Source organism: Columba livia, chromosome 3, assembly GCF_036013475.1.
Source record: "Columba livia isolate bColLiv1 breed racing homer chromosome 3, bColLiv1.pat.W.v2, whole genome shotgun sequence".
Classification (NCBI taxonomy): Eukaryota; Metazoa; Chordata; class Aves; order Columbiformes; family Columbidae; genus Columba; species Columba livia.
This window is the reverse complement of record NC_088604.1, coordinates 60,811,805-60,836,002: the sequence shown is the minus strand read 5'-3', so window position 1 is coordinate 60,836,002 and position 24,198 is coordinate 60,811,805. Positions and strand designations below refer to the sequence as shown.

At 38.3% G+C, this 24,198-nt stretch overlaps 1 protein-coding gene across 4 annotated transcripts in view; it reads right to left on the bottom strand.

Moving 5' to 3' along the window:
* Positions 1 to 23,895, bottom strand: part of PEX7 (peroxisomal biogenesis factor 7) — a 46,426-nt gene extending 22,531 nt beyond the window's left edge. For 3 of the 4 annotated variants that reach the window (XR_010471391.1, XM_065057125.1, XM_065057124.1), the window contains exons 1-8: positions 23,653 to 23,895; positions 22,232 to 22,289; positions 20,593 to 20,743; positions 17,183 to 17,260; positions 16,767 to 16,875; positions 6,894 to 7,000; positions 6,386 to 6,499; positions 4,091 to 4,146 (exon numbers count right to left, since the gene is read on the bottom strand). Coding sequence is in view for 3 of the 4 variants with exons in the window: in XM_065057125.1 (XP_064913197.1) it covers positions 4,091 to 4,146; positions 6,386 to 6,499; positions 6,894 to 7,000; positions 16,767 to 16,875; positions 17,183 to 17,260; positions 20,593 to 20,743; positions 22,232 to 22,289; positions 23,653 to 23,779 (800 nt within the window). In the remaining variant the exon portion in view is untranslated. The remainder of the gene's footprint in view (positions 1 to 4,090; positions 4,147 to 6,385; positions 6,500 to 6,893; positions 7,001 to 16,766; positions 16,876 to 17,182; positions 17,261 to 20,592; positions 20,744 to 22,231; positions 22,290 to 23,652) is intronic. The other variant, XM_065057123.1, reaches the window with a different exon arrangement.
* Between the last annotated feature and the right edge of the window lie 303 nt (positions 23,896 to 24,198).

Below are 24,198 nucleotides of genomic sequence, written 5' to 3'. Positions count from 1 at the left end.
AGATGGCATGTGAATCAGCTTTCTTTTCAGTACCTTAACTATATAGCACACACATGGAGCCATCATAATATTTTCAAAAGATGAAGTTAAACATTGTTAACTTTGCTTTTGAGCTACTAGTTTTTGCTTTTTGACAGTCCGTTGTGATTAGATGCCAAATTAGCTGTGTTACCTGAAAAAAACAAAAACGCTGCAGTTTGGGCATCTTATTCACTATTTGCATTTGTTTGGTTAAACTGCAAAGCTTCAGTAACATTTAAGATTACAAAGCTTAAACAGTAAGCTATGCTGTATCCAATTTATCTACTATCTGTTAATACTTACAGACAATTCTGAGCTTCAAATAGAAATGTTAAATAAAAGAACAAAATGTTCTATGAATTACTATCAAATGTGGTTAAATAAAAAATCACAGGTCTTGTGTAGATTCAGCAAGATCTGAAATCAATACCATGTACTGGAATCCCTACTTCTCTTCCACTTTTATATATTTATAATGCATTTTGTTCTTAAGTTAAAATATGTGTATGTAGTCATGTTTACACATACACACGTGTGTGTACATGTGTGTGCAGACATGTCAGCATGTGTGCATGTAGAGTGTATGGTGCATCCACTCAAATTCTGAACATTCCTAAGTGAATTCTACTTCTGACTGTGAGCTACATTCCTTCCTGTAAATGACGGTACAGGATATGGAGTAGAAGTACAACACAGTCACAGTATTACATTCTTTAAAAGAGATATTCCCAAAGTGTTGTGGTAACAAGCTTCCCCAATTATACAGAATATTTTGCCTGTGCCACCTTTTCCAAATACTTTCATCCAGCCTTCTCTGTTGTGTGTTGAGTCATACCAAACACAGTAACTAATAGTTTTAGAAAACTGCTAAAAATCTGTATTTCATCTCTTCAACCCCACCCTTTGTCCCTGGTCACAACAACTAATTGTTTGGACACAAAAAAAATGATGTCTAGAGGGGCACTTTGTGAAAAGGTCCCCAAGCGTTGCATTTACAGACACCCCGGTATATGAGCTAGGAGCTCTCCTCATCTTTGTTGACAGTTTCCACACACAAAAATGTCAGAGCGGAAATTGCACTAGATTTTGATACTGTGTGAAGCACATTAGTGCCAAACCTGAAGGATATATAGTTGGTATCAAAAGTTGTGAGCATGACAACAAAATCAAGTCACTTCAATGCATCAGCATGATGATTATTAGTCTTATTGCTCAGACAAGGCCACTGGAATAAACCAATTACCACTTTTTGACTAAAAAGTTTTTTGAGAAACGATATGCTGCCAACCAGCTGGCACTGCATCAGTAAAGGATGTTAAGTAAGATCCCATAAATAAGCTTCCTCAGACCACTGTGCTGTATTCTGTGAGAAGTGCATTTTAAATATAAATAAAACTAAGTGCTTCATGTAGACAGAATGCTGGTACAGCAGTCTAGAAAGTTATATACATATGGACATCTCAGCACTCACACTGTCAGACTCCTGGCACCAACCACAGAACAGTGGATATCACTGGCAAGGCACCACTCCTTTATACAGTAAGTAAAAGAATAACAATTAACATAAACTTAGGAAAGGTTCTCAAGCACTTAAGTCCTTTACTGAAATAATGACATGCCTATGGGAGACAGGACTATTATGCAAGTTTACCATCCAGTTCTAATCTACAAGAGAAAGGCACGAGTTCTGAAAGGATCAAGCCCATGCAGGGACTGAAAATTTAAGGGGTGACTGGACTGCTGAACTTCCAGTTTTACCATTATCACCACCTCAGCCCCTAGCCTCTCTTTTCTGATGAGCCTTTATCCATTGCAGCACGACAGTCTTGTGACTGGTCCCACCACTTCTCTGTAATCCCCAAGAGGCCACAGCTCTGCCACTACACATGGACTTCTAAATTCCCCATTTGTCTCCTCTGCTGTCTACAGGTGTCAGGCTGCTTTTGCAGAGAAAGTGCAAAAGCCTCTGGGATTATGCTGTTCCCCACACTCTTCTCCTGATCCTCACATTTTCACCACTCTTCAAGTTATGGTCACTCTGCCCTGATATCTGCAGTTTAAAAATCTCCTCACTGAGTTAGCGAGCCTGTTGGCAAAGATGCACTCGCCCTACTTTGTCAGATGGATCCTATGCCTGCCTCGCAGTACGCAAATACTTAGAAGAAGTTTTAAGAGACAAAGCCCTGCTTGTGACACAAGCTGTGAAGCCAAGTGTTGACTTGTTGGAGATGTCTCTTCCTCCCTGAACCTTTCTCCTTCACCGACAAGATCAAGGAAAACATCACCCAGGCCCCCAATTCCATGTAGCCACTATTGATATATTTGTGGTCACCTCTTACAGTGACATGAGAACCCATATAGGTAAGTGGGAAAAGGCAGTGTTTTGAATCTGGACAAATCCTAGCAGTCTCTCCACAGCCTCCTAAACCTCAACCAATGGAGCTTCTATGACAACAAGTCGGGCTGGCAGGCAGATGCTTCAAGAGGGAATGCAACAGGGGGTAGTCTCCAGCGATGATGCACATTTCTGTTTTGGTGCAGACACTTGATTCAGGCTCAGCTGGCTTCGACACCTCCCCAGACTGAGCCTGTTCTTGCTCACCCATTTCCAGAGCTCTAAATCTGTTCCATAGCTCCAGCTTGTGTTGCTAGAAGTCAGAAGTTTCCAGTCTTCCCCATCATGGGAATCTTCATCCTTATCCTCTACTTCTTGAGGCATAGTCTCTAGCTATCCCTCCTTCCTTGCATTGTGGGATTTGAGCTCTCACCTCTGAAGGATACCTGGGAAGACTCTGTCAACCTTGCATTCACTATCCTTGATGATACAGTACCACAAAGAGAGTGCATCTCCTGCAGGCGAGGTCACCATCACCTCCAGCCCCAGGAAGAGGCACCAGGCACTCTCTGCAGCCTAGGACCCTCTCTAGTGCTACTGAGGTTGAGGACTCACATGTGCCAAGGACAACTGCTCCAGCAACTGTCTCCCCGTGGAATGTTACCACTGTCACTGTACAGTCTCAAGCAGTCCCACAGTATCCATAGCAGAGCTTCAGAGCCCCTTTGCATCCCTGCATGTTTCTGTTTGCTGCACTCTGAGAGCTGCAACTAAGAGGCTGGATGAAAACAGAGTATTTCAGCTGTAACACTCTTCCAGTAATATTTCTGAAAATATAAAAAATTCCTAAAATGCTTAACACACTAACTTCATGATGCAACTTTGTATGATGTTATGGCACAAACCTATATGGATTTATGGTTGAGAAACACATACAGGCACTGGGAGTTAGCAATGTTTCCCTTAGGAAACAGAAACTCTCTGTGTCTGGTGTCAGACCACTCAGGACACAGCCAGAAGTGACACAAATTGGGACGATTCGGGTGAGTGGGACAACTTTGCAGTCACTTGTGGTGGCTACTATATTCATGTTACAAAATTAAAATGCAGATCAAAGTATGTGATTGAAATAACCAGGAATGTACTTTGTGTGGATTAACTTATGACACTGTGTATCTTAGAGAAGTGCTAACACAAGTCAAACTTTCATAGCATTTTTAATCAGCCTTAGATCAGCTGTATTATAAAATCCTCAGTGATATCAGACATATTTGGCAGTAAGGGGAACCTGCAGAATTAATATCTAAATAACTTCGGCATACAGACTGTGGGACAATACTAAAGCTTCCACAGATACTGATAGGACAAAAGCTTTGTTCATGAAAAGCTTAGATAAAAATAAGTCACAGAAACATATGAAGTCACCCACCTACATTCAAGAGGTTACTACTTACTTATCAGATGCTATCACAGCTGGACACATCTATGTTAAGTAGAATGATGTGAAAAGGATTACAGAAAACATCCGTCAGAGCAGAAATAATTCAGAAGAGTGACTGACCTAGCCTTTCAGTGAAGAACCCATGCTTTTTTAATATAGCTTAAGAAGAGAGAAAATACCTGATAGCAACATCAACTGCATGTCAGTATGTCCACTCTAGAACTATTTTCTATTGCAAGCCACATGAAGATAGATTATCTTTCCATTTTTATTCAATTAAAAAAATACTGTACCTCACAGTAAAATCATAGGAGCAAGAGGCCAATAAGGTTGCATGGAACGGTGAAAACTGCAAGAAAACAAAACAGAACAACTTTTAAAGTAAAAGTCCTATGAACATATATAGACTTACTGTAAGTAGAAAGTTACCAAAGTTCAAATATTTAAACCGTCTTGGCAAATACCACATCATGTACTCTCACATACCTCTCCTTTGCATATGTATGGATATACAGCCTCCCCACTGTCTGCTTAAAGTCACTTAGTAAACTGATCTCAGAGGCTGGTGCAAAGACAGTTCTGCTGCTGGTCAACTGCTAATAATAATGTCAAGGCATTGTAAGAAAACAGAGAGCATGATAGGCCAAAATTGGAAATTTCAATGAGATGGTATAAGAACATAAAAAATAGCCACCTGTTCAGGCCAACAGTCTTTGAACCCAGTAGTCTATGTTTACATGGCATCTTCTGTATTTCAGTTTGTACCAATCTCGTACTCTCACTAGATGTCCCTGAGAAGAATCAGGCTTTGCATTCTCTATTTCCCCCCAATCATTCATACACAGTGATAAGACCTTTCCTAAGCCTTGTCTTCTCCACACTAACCAAATCCCAGCTATCTCAGCCTCTCCTGGTAGGACAGAGACACCAGTCTCTTAACTTTCTTTGTGCCCCTTTGCTGTATTTACTCCAGTATGTCCATGTCTCCCTTCCACTGGCAAGCCCAGAACTAGATCCAGTATTCCACATGTGGTCTCACTGGTACAGGGAGGAGCAGGGAAGGATCATTCCCCTCAATCTGGTAGCAATACTCTTCCTAATGTAGCCCAGGATGATAGAGAGTAGAGAAATTAGAGATGGTATCCATGTCTAGCTCTTCTAGTACCTGTTTATTGACCAGCTGCTATCCATGAACCTGATGACACTGCCTGCCTATGCCACCTTTTGTGCATGGTGCTAATTCAAGAAGTCTGCTATCCAAATGTGTAAAATCAGTACTTCTATTTGTTTGTAAATCCATCTTCTATTACTTTCATCAAGTGTCCTTAAGTTCTGTTATCACAGGTTAAGGTGAATAACAATTCTGCATTCCCTTTCTTCATTTTATCATGAAGACAATGTGCTATGAATCCCTTAGTGGCAAAGTTGTTTTAAAAAGATCTCACTGTCAGAGAGTAAGAATATGATAGTTTGTATGGATTGATACTGTACTGATGCATCTTAATGGCTGTCAAATTGGAGTTGCAAAATGATCTAGTTTAAAAAACAAACAAACAAACAAACCAAAAACCACAATCTCAAGCACCACTGGTATATGTTCTTCTGATATGAAGAACATTTCATCGAGCCAGATTACAGCATGGTCATGCAGGAATTAAACTAGAAAAAATAAGACCAGACAGCAACCGCCAGTAGGGACAGCAGGCAAGAGCAGCTGAGATAAGGAAGAGCAGGAGATTCTGAGGCTGTCTGGCCACAAACAGGATTTGTGATATGGAACCACACCCCGAGTCACACCATTTTCTGACAAATTAAAACTTAAGTGTAGTAACTTTTAAAGTTGTTAGAAACAGATCAAAAATTCCAAGTGCATGCGAAGTAAAATACTGACCAGGATTAATTTTTTTCTGCCAGCTCAGACTTCCTAGAAAATATTAGTAAACATACCTGTTCCTGAAAAGCTTTAAAAGGATCAGGTATTCTTTCACTAATATATAAAAATAATAAGTGCTAATATGAAAAAATTGTCATCATGCATCTAGAACATGGTGCATCCTGCTGGTGGGTGATCTAGTAGTACACAGATCCAGTATAGGCATCTGTAGCCTTTTACACATAAAGTTTCTAAATCTTTTTGAATGTATTGATATTTTCTTTGTATACGCAAAAATACATAATCACAATGAGTTCTATAACTTGCTTTATGTTAATACCAATCCTTTGTACAGAAAGAAAAAGGCACAGCAGCATTTAAAAAATGGATAAGGGAAGGTATTTTCTCTATCTAAAACTTCCCATATAACTTAGCTGAAGTAAACCTTCTAACCCTCTCTCAAGCTCTTGAACACTCATGGAAATATATTGACTCCAAAGATGTCATTTACTGTGAAATTCCAGCAATCTGCTAAATACCAAAATGTTTTACAGTGCTAAACTGAAAGTTTCCAACAACAGTCACCATAGCATCTAAAATATTCAACACCTGTTGTTTTTTTCCTAGTTATTAGACAATATAAAATATTACTACTTTCAAAAAAGAAATGCATAACAATTCAGTGGTGGTCAAAGGCAAATAAAATAGAACTTACTTTTACTCTTCTGATAGCATAGGTATGACCAAGCAAGACAAATACTGGTTGCCGGACATTCCGCAAGTCCCAGCCTTTCAAGCTACAGTCAACTGCACCAGTTACCAGCAAGTTCTGATAATTTGATAAAACAAATAGAGACAATTAAATTGCAAAGATGTATATGTTGGCTACAAAAGTTAGATAAATCAAACAATACAGATGAATAACCATAAATGAGGCCTCCAGTGTGTAAATTAAAGAGAACAGAGAAATACAAACTGTTTCTCCACTATGGACTATTCTATTCGCTATACATAAGAATAAGCAAAACCTCTGATCTACTTGGGCCTTCCATCTGTTAGAACAATGACCTTCTGAAGATGTAGTAGTGAATGAGAGCAAAGCAACTAGACATTTTTTTATAAAGAGAAGATGCATTAAGGTTGCAGCAAAAAAACAAAACAAAACAAAACACTATTTAATGAGTGGTTCAATCAGGAAAACTGTTGGATGAATAGGTTTATACCTCATCATATTTGCACCAGTCACAGCTCAAGATCTCAGCCTGGTGGGCCGGTATCACAAGTTTAACTCCAGGGGCTTTCACATCCCAAACTCGTAAAGTTTGGTCACCTGAAATAAAAAGACATTAATTCAAAATTGTTGAATCAGTTATGCGATACAGTTAATCCACTAGTACTTAGTAGACAGTGGTGTCTTTGCTGCATGAAACACAAACTATTATATGAGGGCACTCACGCCAAATAAAGCAGGGACATTACAGACACAGATCAGACTGATGCACAAAAGGAATCAACTTAGAATTGCTCTTTCATTAGAAAAAACCCTTCATTTTATTACTAACACTTTCATTATTTTTTAACTCTGATTTGCTTAAAAGGAAATGGGGTAAAATACTTAAATAACATTTAATTAAAGTAGGAGCTTAGGGTTCATTTGGAAACGGATTTAGAAGACCAGAATCAGAAAAAAGCATTCTCTGCAAGCCAGGTGAGAAAAAGTACCTAGATATATGCTTCTGGCATGCAGAAAAGTGAACAGTATTTAAAAATGCAACTTATCTCCCAATTCTTTCAATGAAAGGAAAATATAAGATGCATTACCTGTAGCCATTTTGTGCAAAACCTGCAGAGGTACTCTCATTTATTGGGATATTAGAAGTAATTCTGCTGTAACATGTCCACATATTAAAAGCAATGTCTGCTTTAACCTTGGAGCACAAGCACACACTCAGAGCTCTTCAGAAAGCCATGAAGGGGATCCCCCTTTACTTAAGCGCTGTGAATCACCTGAGCCTCTCTCTTCACCTCCAGCCACAAATCGTCTTCTACCGTTAAAGATCTTTGGCATTTGTTTATACCCTTCTTACAAATTAAGTTCTGAATAACTTACAAAGACATGGAAAACTGCATCAACTGACAAGACCACCATGCTTTTTAATTTTTTTAATCGTGATTCTCTCATTAACCCTGAATATTTAGTTTTATATCAGCAAAAATGGATTATCCAGCTCAATTGTTTACGGGAAGAGAAAATTATTTAGATTATGCCATGATTATGCCTGTGTTCATTCAACAGACAAAGGAAATCACTAGGAATCGCATCCAAACACCCATGATTTCTACAGAAAGCATGTATCAATACTACCTTGCTACTGAAGAAATTACTAATGTTTCTTTACCAGAAACACTTCTGGAAATCCTCAAATTGGCTGTCACCAATAATTATGATTTTTATGCTGTTTAGGTACAAGCATTTTGATGGTTTTAGTACCCAGTTGGTCACTGGCCTTAAAACATACAGCTGTGCACACAAAATCATAGCTCTTTTCAAAAAACTGGCTATAGTTCAAACAAAACCATCCCTAGAGACATAAAACCAACATTCCTGAAACTACCGGGCCACACAGACTTCGCAAAAAGACAGGAAACATTTGGGAATTTTGAGTACAAAAGTGAAGCTAGACAGAGCTCGGTTCCACTACGTGCCACAAGACTGGCCTCGTGGCTGTGGTACCACACAGATGGCGGGAAGCTTTGCTCTCATGGTTGGTTGTTTTTCCCTGGGACTCCATGATTGTGAGAGACCCTGTACTCTCTCGGTGGCTAAAATCCCGCTCTGTGAGGTGGGAACGACACATGATTTCTCATGGTTTTCACTCCCCTCACCTATTTTAACACTGTCAAGAACAAGACTGCTGCTCAGTGTATGCACAGCACTCCTGCCAATGACACCTCCCTCGCAGGCAGCTGAAGCCCCAGACATCTCTCCAGAGCTTCTAAAAACAGGGAAACATATGGAGAGGAGGAAACATGACCAGCAGGGTCTTGGCAAAAAAATAAAGGTAGTAATGCCCATCCACCCACCATTAGTCTTGCTAATCTGCTTGCCTGCAGAAGACAGATTTCAGTTTGAGTCTTTAAGTCTTTCAGAGATACTATAATGGGCTTCTTAAAAAGCTTTTCTTTTAATTTCATCAGATAACATAGAACTGAAAGGGAAACACATAATTCACTACAGACAGGATCATTTTTTCCCAAGCAAATAAATATAGAAATCCAGGTGAACTAGAATGAACTGCTAGAGAGATGGGGCACAGTAGCATTATGAGGGCCAAAAACATTTGGTAAAGTTACTCAGCCAATAACAATTTTGACACTAAATATACAATAGCCTCAATTATTTATTTTTTAATTGAAAATGCTGATGCACAAGAAAGATAATTATTTTCCTTTTTTTTTAATTTCTTTGAAAATGCTAGACTTAGCTGTTGTTAATTCTGGCTGGCACCATTTGTGAAATGTTTTTAATGGAGTAACACAACATGTAAGTGAACCTTTCTGTGAATACACAGATTGAATTAAAGCTAAAGGCAGATCCATTTTTTTCCATTTAGGCTCTAAGTGGAAGAATCAGATTAATTAACTAGAAATAAAACAAAAAAAACAACAAAACAACAACAACAAAAAACCACACACACACACACACAAAAAAAAAACACACAAAAAAACCCCAAAACAAACAAACAAACAAAAACACAAAAAACCAAAACTGACAGTGTCATCCTGACCCCTTACACATTTTAAGAAACTTTTTTTTTACCTTAAACATCTTTGCATGACCTCACAATGCATATATGTATATATTTTTTTAACATTTCATTAAAAAAAAAAATTCTGTTAAAAATTTTGGAATTTCCACAATTCCATTATTCCTTCAAATCTGCATTACAAAGGATGTATTTCTTCCATAAGGTAAAGCAGAAGTAGGATAATAATAATAGAAAGAACAAATAAAGCACACCTAGCACAATCATATTCATTACCAGCCACTTCCAGTTGGTATCCCAAAGTAAGCAACCACAAAAGTTGCCAACGTTTCCCCACAAAATATTTCTATTTTTGTAAGAAGCAATTTCTCTATGGCAACAGATTTTTGCTGGTCTGTTACGACAATTATGATTTCAGATTTGTTTGTATATTGTATTTTGCTTTCTTTCATTTTAATGAATATTTGTGAAATCTTGGACGAATCAATAGAACTACACAATACATACTCATCTATTCAAAATTTTTGAAAGAGATGCTGATCTACAAGTACATCACCCCCACACATGGGATAAAGACTGCAAATGTGAATGACAATGCACAATAGTGAAAAGATACAGTCTGTTTAAGATTTAAATTTCACGTAGGTTTTATACTGACTTTTTACTCGCAGATGTATTTTAATCAAATTCATAAATCATAATCTCCTAAGTTCTGTAACAACAACCAGCTAAGCAATCATTGCCAGACAGTGCAGAGCTGCAACATTAACTATAAAAAGCAGTTATATATTTGGGAGATCAATAAGAACCCAAAAAACCTTAAACACTATCTGAAGGCAAAAAGGATTCTAACCAGGATAGATAGTATGTTTCTCAAGAACCAAAGTTTAAAGTTTTACTTAAAAAAATGAACCTGATTATTTTTTTTAAATTCTAAAGCATGAGATCTGATCTTCTGACAATGTTCTCTCATCAAGAGGAAAACCAAAACCCAATCTTTAATTTATTGTAGGAAAATAATTCAGCATAAAACACACATGCACTGACATATATGGTGTAACGTCAAAGAAATCTCAAAGTAAGTACTTCTGAAGTGCCACTGAATGATTACAAGTTAACATTAATTGCTTACTTGTATGTATTTTTTAAATACGAAACCAGACTAAATTAGCCAGAATCAAACAGAAAATCTGTGGGAGATTAAAGAACAGAACCCAAATCTCATGTTTCTCAAAACAAATCTTTTTAGGTATGTTAAAATTATCAGGCTGTCCACTTCTATCATAGCTAGTATAAGCAAACCTAGAACAGGATTAATAAAGCTCATGAGATCCCACACAGAGGGTCAGAAACAGAGTGACACAAATAGCAGCTTTATTTAAATCATCCAACAATATAGTTCCATGTGGCACAACCTAGACATCAAGTAAATATAACTACCAGTAGAAACGTATTATACTTTCCAACCAGTAATTTCTCGGTCTGATACAAAATGCCGTAAAGCTAAAAATCAAACGAGCTTTTCATTATTTCAGAGAAGACCTCAACAGTCTTTTTCTGAAAAGAGTAATTAAAAAAAAAAATCAGTGAAAACTTTTATTTCAGTGTTTTCCAATATGATTTAACATAAATCTTGGGACAAATCTTATATTTCAAAATTCATCTAACTTGTGACTTACTATTAAACCATTCTTCCACAAATGGCAGTATTGGCTAGGTAACTATCTCTAACCCAAATGACCCAAAACATATTAATTCACTGCAAAAAAAAGTGTTACCCTTTTTTTTTTTCAAAATTGAAACACTATTTTACAAGATTCTAATATAAAATACTATAACCTGAAAGTGCTTTATATTCTAGCATGTCGTGCATACAACACTTTACTATGGTTAGCACGTACTATAAATTGAGGGTCAAACTAATTTCCTGAGAAATATTTCAGCTTGCACATTAGAGGCTGATTTAGTAAAGCTTACTGAGCACAAGACTCAGATGAATTCCATACTGTGCTGGTATGTCTTGAAGCAATGGATTGCAAATGAAAACAGCCACCTCACTTCACCACACAGATTAGACACAAGAAAGCAAGCAATAAATTTTATTTTAATAGCTTCTAGCATAAACAGCAGTTTAGCTAAACTGCAACAAAAGACAGTAACTCCATAATCAGTTTGCTCTCTAGATGCTCAATTTGTACAACAAGGTACCATGCAGTAGATAGAAGCCTCTTATTCTTTTATCTATCAAGGATTTGGATTCCAAAAATGACAAGTTTTGCAAAGCCTTGAACCTTGTTCATGATGGCATTTTTTCTAGTACATTCAACAAGCAAATAACTAGGAAAGAACTCATAATAAGCAAAGAGTGGACCCACACCAAACCAATGCAATATAAGCCTCCAGTAAAGTGTTTTCGAACTCAAGACAAACCACTGTGATAGCAGAATTTCCTTCAGTTTTTTTAGGAACCTGAACAAACATAGATATCTTGAGCAGCTGCACTCAAGGCTATCAGTTTCCAGTTAATTCAGTAACCAGCCTCTTAGTAAATGTACACCTTTCCCAGCTCATTATTTCATGCAAAAGAATTTGCTCATTTCTAATTTTCTTTCACAATTTGGATCCCAAACACAGAAAGGCATGCCAAGAATACATGCCAGCCTTATTTATGAAACCACAGCTTGACAACCCATTAACTACACACATTTGTCACTAAGAGACCAGTAGGCAAGAAGACAAACTTTTAAAAAGGCAACTCACTATGTCAGGGCTGGCAATAAAACAGAATAGAGATTAACAATGTGTTTTTAATTTTAACCTTAATGTCTAGCTATGAATGCAAAGGCTTATGAAGTGCAGAGGCTGGATTTATGAGTTCATCTGTAAACCAGCAAAGCTACAGTTCCACAACGCTTTTGTCAACACAAGTTTACCAGAAATGATCATACCGTCTTGTGGTATGAGAAGACTTTTTACCCTGGGCTCTCAGTCTGAAAAATAAATCTTAGAGCAAAGAATACAATTAATCTATCTAAATAACAATGAATACAGCCATTATCTTGCAGATTTAAGAAACACCTTTTTCCATTATTCATTATTTCCTTAAGATGTTATGAAAACTATGTATCTGCTGCGATCAGTAAACCTGAGGAATTTAGCAATGATTTTTAAATGAATGCAGCATTAAAACTGAGGTCCCATTAGCTAAAATAAAAGCTAAATCTGGGCTTTCTTTAATCAAAAACAATCATATTTTCATTTGCCAGTGTCATATCTGTATCAAGGGATACAACAGTTATGCAGATGAGGGTAAAATGGTACTCATTAATTACTTCCCACTGTTAAATTTAAAGGGTAATAAAACCAGTTGATACTATAAACTATGCTTTCTTTATAAACCACAGGACCAAACAAGGCCTATTGCTCTGCAGTTACAGAGAATCATTTAGCAGAACTGATTTATGTTTGACTATACACTAACGTTGTCTGCATCTGGTACTTTATGTGCTTCTCACCAATTTGCTTTCCGGGTTTAAAGAAAAAAAAAAAAGACAGACCTTCTGGGCAAATGACACAATGACTCATTAAACCCTTTTAGCCATGAAGATGCTGTTAAACATTTGTGGCACTTCTTTAACGACATTTTCCACATCACTGTTTTTTCAGTGTGAGGCAGACCAGGGCTCTGGTTTTGTGCCGCACGTACACCTGAACATCCTGCTTATCTTATCAGCTCAGAAATTGCTACTGACATCACAACAGCAGTTATTTACATATACAGAATTAACAGTTTGTTCTGTTGCTATTAACTCCCGATTTAAATAAATAAATAAATAAATAAATAATTCACTTGTTTTTTGAGAGTACAAATGATTGGACATGAAGACAACAGCATTGTAAAGTAACTCATACATCCCTGTAAATGCTAAATGCAAGTGTATCACATGCTGAATAAAAGCTACTTTAACTGAAGCATCAGACATATTTGTCTTCTTTAATTCAATTACATTTTATTGTACACTGTAAACTTAGTTTTCTTGTATGTATTCAGATCAGAGACTTAATGAAGCAAAATAACCACCCTTAGTATCAAATTCTTTTTCAATTGCTTTATATTACAGTCTTAGGTTTCTCATTTTTTCACTCATAATTGTGAAGAAGTAATATTCCAAACCCAAAGATTTAACCTTACCAGCTTCAAGCAAAAGTTGTCTAGGCACATAATGGTCCTTCTGAGCAGCTATTTTACTGTGGCTGGCAGCTGCGTTTGGTTTTCTGTTTTCAGTGCTTACAAGCTAATTAGTTACGTGGAAATTAAACTTCTGCTGGCATCGATGTAGATTCAAATAAAGGCAGAAAAAAGGGCAGGGGTGAGGCATGCAAAAGATTCCAAAACCTCCTTCCCTCTTACTTGTTTTCTTTCTTTATTTATTTATTTATTTTAAGTGCATTGCCTTACTTAAATTTAGTCAAATCGGAAGCATTTCAAGACCAACATTTTTTCCAATTGATGGTTAACAACACACCTAACTTACTTTACTAATACCTGCAAAACTGAAGATGCTGCAACATGAAACAGTTCATTTCTGGTCTACAGTGTTAAGACTTTATACTATTAAGATGTTTGTGAGTGTTTGTGAGTAGGTAAGTGTGAGGGAGGATGAGAGAAAGGAGACAAAGAGGGCCAGGAAAAAGAAAGAATACACACACGCTACAATCCTAAAGCAGCACAGTCTCCATCAAAAGGGGAAAGTTTCAATACCCTTCAACAAGCCATTCTTTTAAAAAGTTAAAAAAAACAAGGGAGTTGAAAGGAGGTACAAAAAGTTTCTCTCCAGACACATTTTCAGATACTACTTTTCAGACAACACAAAGCTGCAAAAGAAGACCACAAAGCTTCAGGTCAAACCTTGCAGCAAGTGTATCAAAGAAGGGAACAGCTGTAAATTTGACACAGTACTATCACATTGAGATTGCAATTTTTCACCAGCTCCAACTTTAGTTCAATAGAAGACCAGTCACTAGTGAAATTAAGCTGACTCATAATTTTCTGTCATCCTTATAAAATGTATTGGTCATGCAAAGTTTCAAATGAGGAAGTCTAGCCTCCTGAACAGTTCCATTCGACTTTCATCACATATCTTGACTGACAGAGCAGAATGCCATTAAACAGTGAAGTAAACTCTCTAAAGATAAACTGATATGCCTTTCTTACAATAATAGCATTTATACCCACAGCTAGAGGGTCATGAGTGCTTCTCCTACCTACAGTCCTGCTGACCAAAGAAAAAACTCCCAATATGCATTTTCTGTAGTGAAGTAATCTTATCAAACCACTGGAAAATTCCAACATAAACTAAAACCAAAAGCAAATTAAAATAAAAATCAAACAAAGAAACGTTTTCTACATTGACATGTCACAATTTGTATGCAAGATCTTTGGTTTGAAGTTATTTCATTTAGAAGCACGCCAGATGTTTTATTTTGGAAACTGTAAGAAAGTTCACCATAATTTTGAGGACTTCTTTTTCTCTTACCTAATGATTTTACACTTACCATTACTCTATAAGATTTTAATTTCACACCTGAGTAGTACTTACAGAAGAAAGATATTGTGTCTTTTGTGTGTTGTTTTTCTGAAAAAATACTATGGAGTCATTGATCAATGAAAACTGACTGCAAATAGCTTCTGGCTCCAGCAGTGTATGTTAGTGCCTTTCAAGAGTCAAAGCAAAATTCACAAAATAATAGGGACTCTTCAGTGTTTTAGTCAAAACTCGCAACAGCTGCACTCACTGAGTCACTCAAAGAACAGGTCGACTGTATGTAGCTGAACCTAATTTAAGTACTACCACACACAGCATCTAACAATCAGCGTTTCCCAAAATTGTTCAAGTGGCAATATGTAAGAAGAGAGTTTGGCTTCATAGCCTAGAGAATCAAATTTGAAATAACTAGCTGGATCAGTAAAGCCTTGTTGTTAATCTAGAATGTCAGCAATTTTGTATGAGTAAGACTACTGTGGAAGGGAGGCTTCTGAGGAGGACTCCAAAGAGACCATAACATTGCCTAGAACTTGCAAAAAAACACTAAGCACTGTTTTCCCCACTTACCTTTGGCCAAATGGTATTTTGTAGTATATAGCTGCATTTCAGTAGAACTGTTCATACAGCATACAGGGCTCAACCCTCTAAGTTTCTGCACATCCTACTAGACAGGTACCTCACTAAGCATTACCTCAATGAATCTTCAAACAAGTTGAAAGTATCTGTGCACCAGCATCTGGCTTCCAAGCACTACTATGTCAGAACAAATACATGTAACTTGTTAGTCATTCTAGTTCAGCTCTGCAAGCAGAGTCAGATGGAAACAGCCAGACTGAAATTTTATGAAAGCCATGTATGCTTTTTCAAACTTCTCAGGGAACAGGGAAGACCAGCATTGGTGCGCACTCGCTGTCTCTCTTTAATTTCACTAACAGGAAAACATTTATACTTGCTTACCTTCTTGATACAAGAGCTAAACAATTTCTATTTAAATCAGTACAAAGTCAAACTGACTTGAAATCAGAGAAATTTAAGCCCTTGTAGTTAATCTACCAATATTTGTCTATAGGCAGTGTCTTACTGCCCCTCTGCTTCCCAAGCAAACTCTGGCTCAGAGCACCCCTTGCCCAGTTATTCAGCAGTCTCCAGGTCTCCAGGTCTCACCCCAGAGCTCTCCTTGTGCCTGTGGGGCAGGAGCAGTGTTGGGAAAGCACTGCCACCTCACCATACCATCTCCTTGCCTCTAGGTACACCCAACTCAATCATTATTGTATTGACCAGCAAGATTCTTAGCACTGGCCAAAGCAGAAAAGTAAAATTGATTATTACCTTTCCCACAGAAGAAGGCACAGAGATCTCCAGCAGTACTTAGAACAGTTCAATGGGAACTGGCTATGTTTCTCACAGAACTAACAGTCTACTGACATCGGAGATAATTTGCACAAAAATGTAAGCCAGAACACAAAATAAAGCATGTAACATGATTTAGTGGTCAATAACATGAGTGAGATGAATGCAAGAGAGCTACATAAAATAACAAAAAAAAAAAGCCAAAAGTTCGCTGAAGTGACTGCTAAAAAACTGCTGATCCCTGTTTAAATGTCCAAAAGGATGATTTACAGATTGTAACAACCTATGAATCCAGCTGCAGCAATACATTTATCTGTCCTTCTTCCATTTTTATATATGACACACACTACCATCTGCTGGACAAAGTGCTGAACTAATCCAATAACTTATAAGGATTTTTTTGTTGTGACTACCCCTTTACCAGCATATTTACCTGAGGCAGATGCAAAGCAACCTGGGATGTGTGGAGACCATATAGTGCTGTAAATGACCCCTTCGTGGCCTTTAAAAGTGCATAATGACTTCCCCACAGCTGGATCCCACTGAATAAAGTAAAAAGAAAACTGTTCAGGTACACATTCCGTAAGAAAGGAAAGGGTTTCACACATAAAAGAGCTTTATACATACAGAAAGGACTAAATGAACTTCTTTTTGCTATATAACATGAAAAGCATTTGTATACATAAACTGATATCAACCAAGGGATGAAGCAACATCTCAGTTAAAACAGAATTTCAGCCTCAGTATAAAAATAAAGAGGAAAAGTGAATCAATGCTGCTTCTTAACGCAAAGCACTATCAGATCCAAAACAAAACACATTTATCACCTTCAACAGAAAACCAACATACCAGCTTGGCTGTTTGATCCCATGAACCAGACACCACTAGTTGCTCGCCTCTAGTTTGGCTCCAGTCAACACTATATGCCTACAAATGATATAACAGCCTAGTTTAGAAAGAGAATCAGAATACAAGTTTGAGACTCTAGTTAAGCAAAGTTTCACAAAACAGAGTTGGATTTGCAGATTGTATAATAATCAGCTGAAAAAACATGCCGGTCAAGCACCAAAAAGCTGCCAACAATGCCATTTACCTGAAGAAAAATTAAATTTAACATCTCAGTCTGGCATTGAAGTCATATAGAGGCTTAGAAAAGTATCCAAAAAAAAGCAAAGATAAGCCCAAACAGAGGAGAAAAAAAAAGAAGACCCACCATCACTAGAAGTTTCTGCCACTGTAAAAAGCCATAATTCAGACTGATTTCTTATCTCTGATCCAATTTCATTCAAACATCTACATTTTCTAATTGCTAGAAATGTAAATGCCATCTCTCTTCAGAACTGACTATGGAGTTGACTTTGAGGTTTTAGCTAACAATAAATCCTTTTTAATGATATCTCAACTTTTTAATGATATCTAATTTTTGTAAGAAATACATGCCATAAAATACTCTTGATTTTCATATTTTCCACATTCTATGACATTCTTTTCTTACCATTAATATCCTCAAACAAGTAAAATAAAATTAAAAACTCAATTTCCCTCATGACTAATCATTTCGGCTATTAAGAAATTGCATTTCACTGTGTGGTTGAAGAAAGCTCCCTCTTCTCTGATAGTCTAATTGTAATGTTGGTCCCCACCGTGACAGAGGATACCTTAACTCCACCCTTCACTAGAGTTCGGTTATGGTTGGAGTTGATGATCCTGGGGGTCTCTTCCAACTGAAATGATTCTATGCTTCTATGATTCAACCTTCAAATGCAGCATATCTCTACCTACATGAATGGTGCATTCTATTCTATCTAGTTTTATGTAACATCAAAATGGCTCAATAAGCTGCAGCGGGACATGAACAATTTCAGTGCTAAGGTGGATAAATATTAGCTGAAGACATCCCAGGTCTCCAAAGTGGCTCCCAAGCTCCTAAGAAACATTTGCCTCTGTATGATGGCCTGTGTTCAACTCCTAAGTTGCTGCTGTTGGGAAATGCCCCTTAAACATATCACTACATAGTGTGCCTCTTCCACACAACAGCCCTATGAAGTCAGCTTAGCTGAAGTGTTTGGCTCTCAAATTCACGTCCGAAATTTTCCTGAAATAAACACATTTCTGAGAAACAAGCACCTGTATCACACAATTCACCCAGCCCCACATCTTTGGGCTATATCACATCTCTTGGACTGATAAGGCAAAGCGCACTCATGGCTCACAGCTCACTCGCAAGCTGTCAGCACATCGGCCCGTTGAAGCCGTGTTGTGATGTGGATCTGTGTACATATGGCAGACGTGGGATGGGGACTGCCCAGCACTCTGCAGCTGCATCAGAGGACCTGGGAAAATTCTCCTTCAGGCAAGAATTACAAACAGAACAGACAACAGGCTCAGAAACATGATTATAAACAGCAAGCGCTATTTTCCACTTGGCACGTGACAGATCCAGGTAATGGGAAGAGAATGATGAGAAGGTATCAAGAACCAAGTAATGTTCACTTTTATCCTTTCTTCCTTCTCATACTATCATCCAACATACATCTACAGACACTTCAACAGAAGCTGTGTCAAGCAACTGGGAAAGACTAATAACATCACATAAACCTTAGTTGTTAATCTTTAGTGTTTTATCTTCAACCACAAAACACATTAATACTAGTTTATGCCTAAACAGCAGCAAGAAATGCCTCAGGCAAGATGAACAGATGATGAAAAGAGATGTAAAAACATTAAAATAGTTCAAAATAAACGTTCAGGCTCACTTTACAAGACAAATTTAATTCAAGCATTCTATTGTCTCACATTTCTGTGAGACTTCATCAAAACAAAGTAAATTAGACTAATTTATTAATGAGATTCAGCAGTTGGCTAGTGTTAGAATAAAACTCATTGTCCTTTGACAATAAAGATGGCCTTTAAAATTAAAAATGCACTTTTTTTTTGAGGAGGAACAATGATCTCATTTAGAAAACCAGAAACAGATCCCTGTCAATCTTGCATTAGAAATATTAAAAAATGCAGTGACAAAATTGTCATTAGGAATGTCAGACAGGGATTAAGGACTAGGAAGTCAGTCAATAATTTTAAAGAGCACTGTCTGTCAGTGTCTACCACAAACCATTAGGTATATTCCCTCTGAGATCTATTCTCTTAATGCACATTTATAAAGAATCAATAGAAACCTTTCGTATCTCACAATAAGCACTCAATCCATATTTCCTACACTGTCTTTCTAACTCATGGCTGAATGCATCCACCTGCTAAACTAGGACTTGCACACAGTAATGTTTACTTCACTAGCAAGAGATGGTGTAGCAAAACCAAAATAAACTTATGGACAGAATTTCCATGAGAAACTGAGAAACAACAACAAAAAAATTGTATTCTTTGCCTACATTTTTCTATTAGTACCACCAGCCTTTGAACACTGTAATAAAATCCTGATCACAAATACAGACTCACGTCTCAAAATTCTTTATTGATGCAGTATCTGCATTAAACTAAAGTAGCAAAATTACAAGAAATAAGGTACAGAATACAGTCATGTAACTGCAGTCACTCAGCTTTTATCTTTACGCTACATATCTGAAAAATTCTTGAGGCCTTTGTGAAGATAAATATCCTAAGCATAAATGTCCTTAAAATATGCAAATACATTTATGAATATGAATATAATATTTTTCATTACCCATATTGCACTACATAAAGAAACCGAGATTTTAAAATATCAAATGCAACAGTATCAAACCAAGGCTAAAAAAATACACGTTGTCCCAATATTTCACTACTTTTATTTGAGTAGGATCTCTCAGATTCTAAAACAGAAAAAGATAAGCAGAAGTCCTAAGGATCCGCATATGTGTATCACTCTAGACCCTCAAGGATAACACTGTTATATACATCAGCTGTCTGACTTAGATCTACCTAATAATGCTCTCTGAAAAAAATCAAAAAATGACTACAGTACTTTCACAGAACAGTGATTACTTAGCCTATAAGAAATCACAGACACTATTTCCAAATATATTAGATTTACGTAATTAAGAGATAACTAATACAGTGTATGAATGTACATACAAATATGTACATCAGGTAATTCACTTTATATTCAAAATAATGTTAAATTATAAATTTAAACCATGGACACAAACAGAGATAAAAAAATAGACAGCAAAAGCCACTTTTGATTACAAGCCCACAAATAAATCTTTTAATAATCCAAACATTAAAACGTCCATTAAATTTTTCAAGTTTGCCCGATTTACCTCCTGAGCGTGCTCTTTATAGACTTGCAGTGGACCTTTGGTTTTAGCTGTATCCCAGATTTGCAGAGATCCATCTCCACTGGAAGTGATCAACACATGTTCATTATTCTCACTCCAGGTCACATCAAACAGGCCATCATTCCAGTCAAAACTAAATCAGAACAATAAAGATATCTGTCTGTGAGAAAACACGACATAAAAGTCTGAACTAGCTACACGCAAAGACGGCATTTCATTAAATCACCCTTTTTACCATTCTAAACAACATTTTTTACGCGTTTAGTTTCCAGTAAATCTCCTTACAAGTTACTTACTTGTTATAATATCAACTTTTACAACTGTATGTCAGAACAGGTTGATTAAGCTAAAGGATAAATGAGCCGAGCACCTTCCACATACAGAGAATGAAATCTGATTTCAGTCTTAACCTTGCCAAGCAAACAGAGACAGAGGTACCACATGTACCAGTCTGATCTACCAGTTCTCCAAGATGTTGCTACAGAGGTACAACTGTGACAACTATGGTAAACAAAGAAATAAAACTGTGTGTTGGGAGAGCTCTATCCAATTTGCAACACCATTAAGAAGTTGAGTCACAATGAAAAACCAACAGAAAGATTGTCACGAACATACTAAAAATCACTACACTCCCTTAAAAGGGCTTTCAACACACCAACAATTCATTATATGGGATCTGATACCATATATTAGTTGCTCTGCAACAACTATCAATGACTGTGCTGTTATCTGATGGTAAATATGAATTTATTTACCACCTTTTCACCGAAGGCTCAGCTAAGCTAAAGCTAAACTAAACTTCATGGCACCCTGCAGTAATGACAAGGGAAAGGCAGGCACACAGAACGTTTTGATTGAGAAAATGACACAGCTTATGACTCAGGAAGTTACAGGACTTTGTACCACAAATTAAGTGGCGTTACTAGAGATATAGAAATGAACAGTACTAAACCAGAGCATTTAGCAGAACTAGCAGTGCTGAACAGCTTCAAAGAGTCTAGCTTTATAACTATGAAATAAAAACAGTCTCCTTGAATATGACTATTTGTTAAACATTTCTTTTTCTGGCTTCTTAATCTAAACAACTGCTGTTTTAAAGCTTTCTTTAAAAAAAAAATTAGGTCAATGATGGTCAAGTATTAAACCCTCTCCTTCCTAACCATTTTTCCTCCCACTCAGAACATCCATCAAAATCCTCTCAAACCCTCAGAATACTGGATCTCTGAAGAAGGACCTCCATGACTTTATGGAGCTTCCTGCTCTATTTTCAGTATAAGTCAACCATAAGTGCATATATTTATATGGCAATGCACTGCTCCTAAAAAGGTAGAACTTCTTATTTCACGCTAGGGCAGAGAGGGTTTTTTTTTCCATTTACATTGTCAGTTTTCTATAAAATGGTTTACATTACAGAAAGGGTGCAATACAGATTACTTCCTATAACACAACCTATGCAATGTAAACCTATAATTTGTAAGTAAATTCAAAGACAAGCATTCAGTAGATAGCATAGTATGAAAACAATACTTTTTATCACTAACAATAAGCCAAAATATTTGGGTTGTGTCTTGTTCTCACTGATATGTAATTAGTTTTTCTCTTGCAAAGATAAAACACAAACCTTCTGAGCAGAACAATCCCAGCTTCATTTTGTTCCAGCACTGCCAGAGTTCCACAACCTAAACCAATAAATAAAACCAATACATCACAACTAGTTCCCTCGAGCCAAAAGAAACTACTATGGTTCTGAGGTAGCTTCAGTGTGCAAATACAATCTGAACTTTGAGAGGCCAATCAGCTGCATAAATAACCACTTTATTGTCTCACGTTCTCTAAAACTCTAATTAATTTACATAAGATTGCTCGTTTTTCTTTCTCTCTTGGTTTTGTTTGGTTGGTTTGGTTTGTTTGGTTTTGGTTGTTTGTTTCTTGGGTTTTGTTTTGGTTTTTTACTCCAGTATACCCATAGTTGAGATTGGAAAAGAAACAACTTGTTTATAAAGCATAAAAATGTGGTTTCCCCGGGGCCTTACGTTACAGACCAGCATGGGGCTCCTTTTTATCTTTTGCTAAGACAGCAGACATAACACCTTTGTTTCCCTCTGAAACTAGCAATACAAACACAGCTTACCAGATGTGAAACAAATAATTAAGTTCTGAGAAAACACACATGGATATCTGCTCTCCCATAAAATCATTTCAGTTGGAAGAGACCCTCAGGATCATCGAGCCCAACCAAACCTAACCAACTCTAGCACTAAACCATGTCACTAAGAAACTCGTCTAAATGCCTTTTAAACACCTCCAGGGATGGTGACTCCACCACTTCCTTGGACAGCCTGTTCCAATGCCTGGCAACCCTTTCCATGAAGAATTATTTCCTAATATCCAATCTGAACCTGCCCTTGCGCAACTTGAGGCCATTTCCTCTTGTCCTATCACTTGCTACTTGGGAGAAGAGACCAACACCCTCCATGCTACAACCTCCTGTCAGGTAGTTGCAGACAGCGATAAGGTCTCCCCTCAGCCTCCTTTTCTCCAGGCTAAACAGCCCCGGTTCCCATCAGATTTGTGCTCCAGGCCCCTCACCAGTTTCCCACATAACTGGGATTTCGTCAAAGTAATTCCACATTAGGAAACTTTATTTAAATTGAATGCTTTCAGTAGCAACGCTCCCTCTGCTAATGAAGAAGGGCCCAACGCTGAGACAGCTCTGCCTCTACTGTGGTTAATGTCTTAAGGTGAAAAGATCCGTGCACGTTTCATTCACGTTGTGTATGCCTCCACCGCTATGTTTACTCTCGACCATATAAAATTAACACTCCTCTGACAGGGTCTGAGGCGGTCGAGAGGAGGCCCCGGGCTGGGCAGCTGCTCCGGCACCCACCCCCACCCGGCCACGGGGAGCAGGCGCTGTGCAAGGCAAAACCGGCGCAGCGAAAAGGGAAATAAATCCCTTTTTTACAGACACCGACTGCCGCTCCAGACACCCGCATCTCTATCCGCACCCTCCGCCCCCCGCCGCGGAGGCCCCGCCCGCACCTGCGATGCCGTAGTACTGTGAGGCGGCGCAGGCCACGCGCCCCGGCCAGTAGGGCGAGAACTCCACCGCGTAGCCGTGCAGCCCGGGCAGCCGCAGGGCACCGGCACCGCCGCCCGCCGTGCCCATGGCCGCAGCCCGGGCCCCGGCCCAGGCCCCGGCGCGGAGATGCCACCGCCTCCCCGCCGCGCGCACGGCCCCGCCGGAAGCGCCCCGCCCGGTGGGCGGTGCTGAAGCTGCGGCCCTGCCGCCATTTTTGGTGATGGTAGAGGGCGGCATGGTGCGCTGTCAGCGTGGCGGGCTGCGCCGGCGGGCCCGGCTGGAGAAGGTGTCGCTGCTGCCGCCAAGGGTCCCTGGGCTCCAGGGGAAGTGCTGCTAGCGCTGAGGGGTTATCCCGCTCGGCCTCGCTGTGCCAGGCGCCCCCCAGTGGCTGCCGGGTTCTGCTCTGACCGGCTGTGCCTGAGGCCTCTGTGGCGCCGCCGTGTCCTCTGACCTCTTCATAGCAAAGCCGTAAGCTTAGGGGGGGCCTGCTGAGAACTGTATTATTC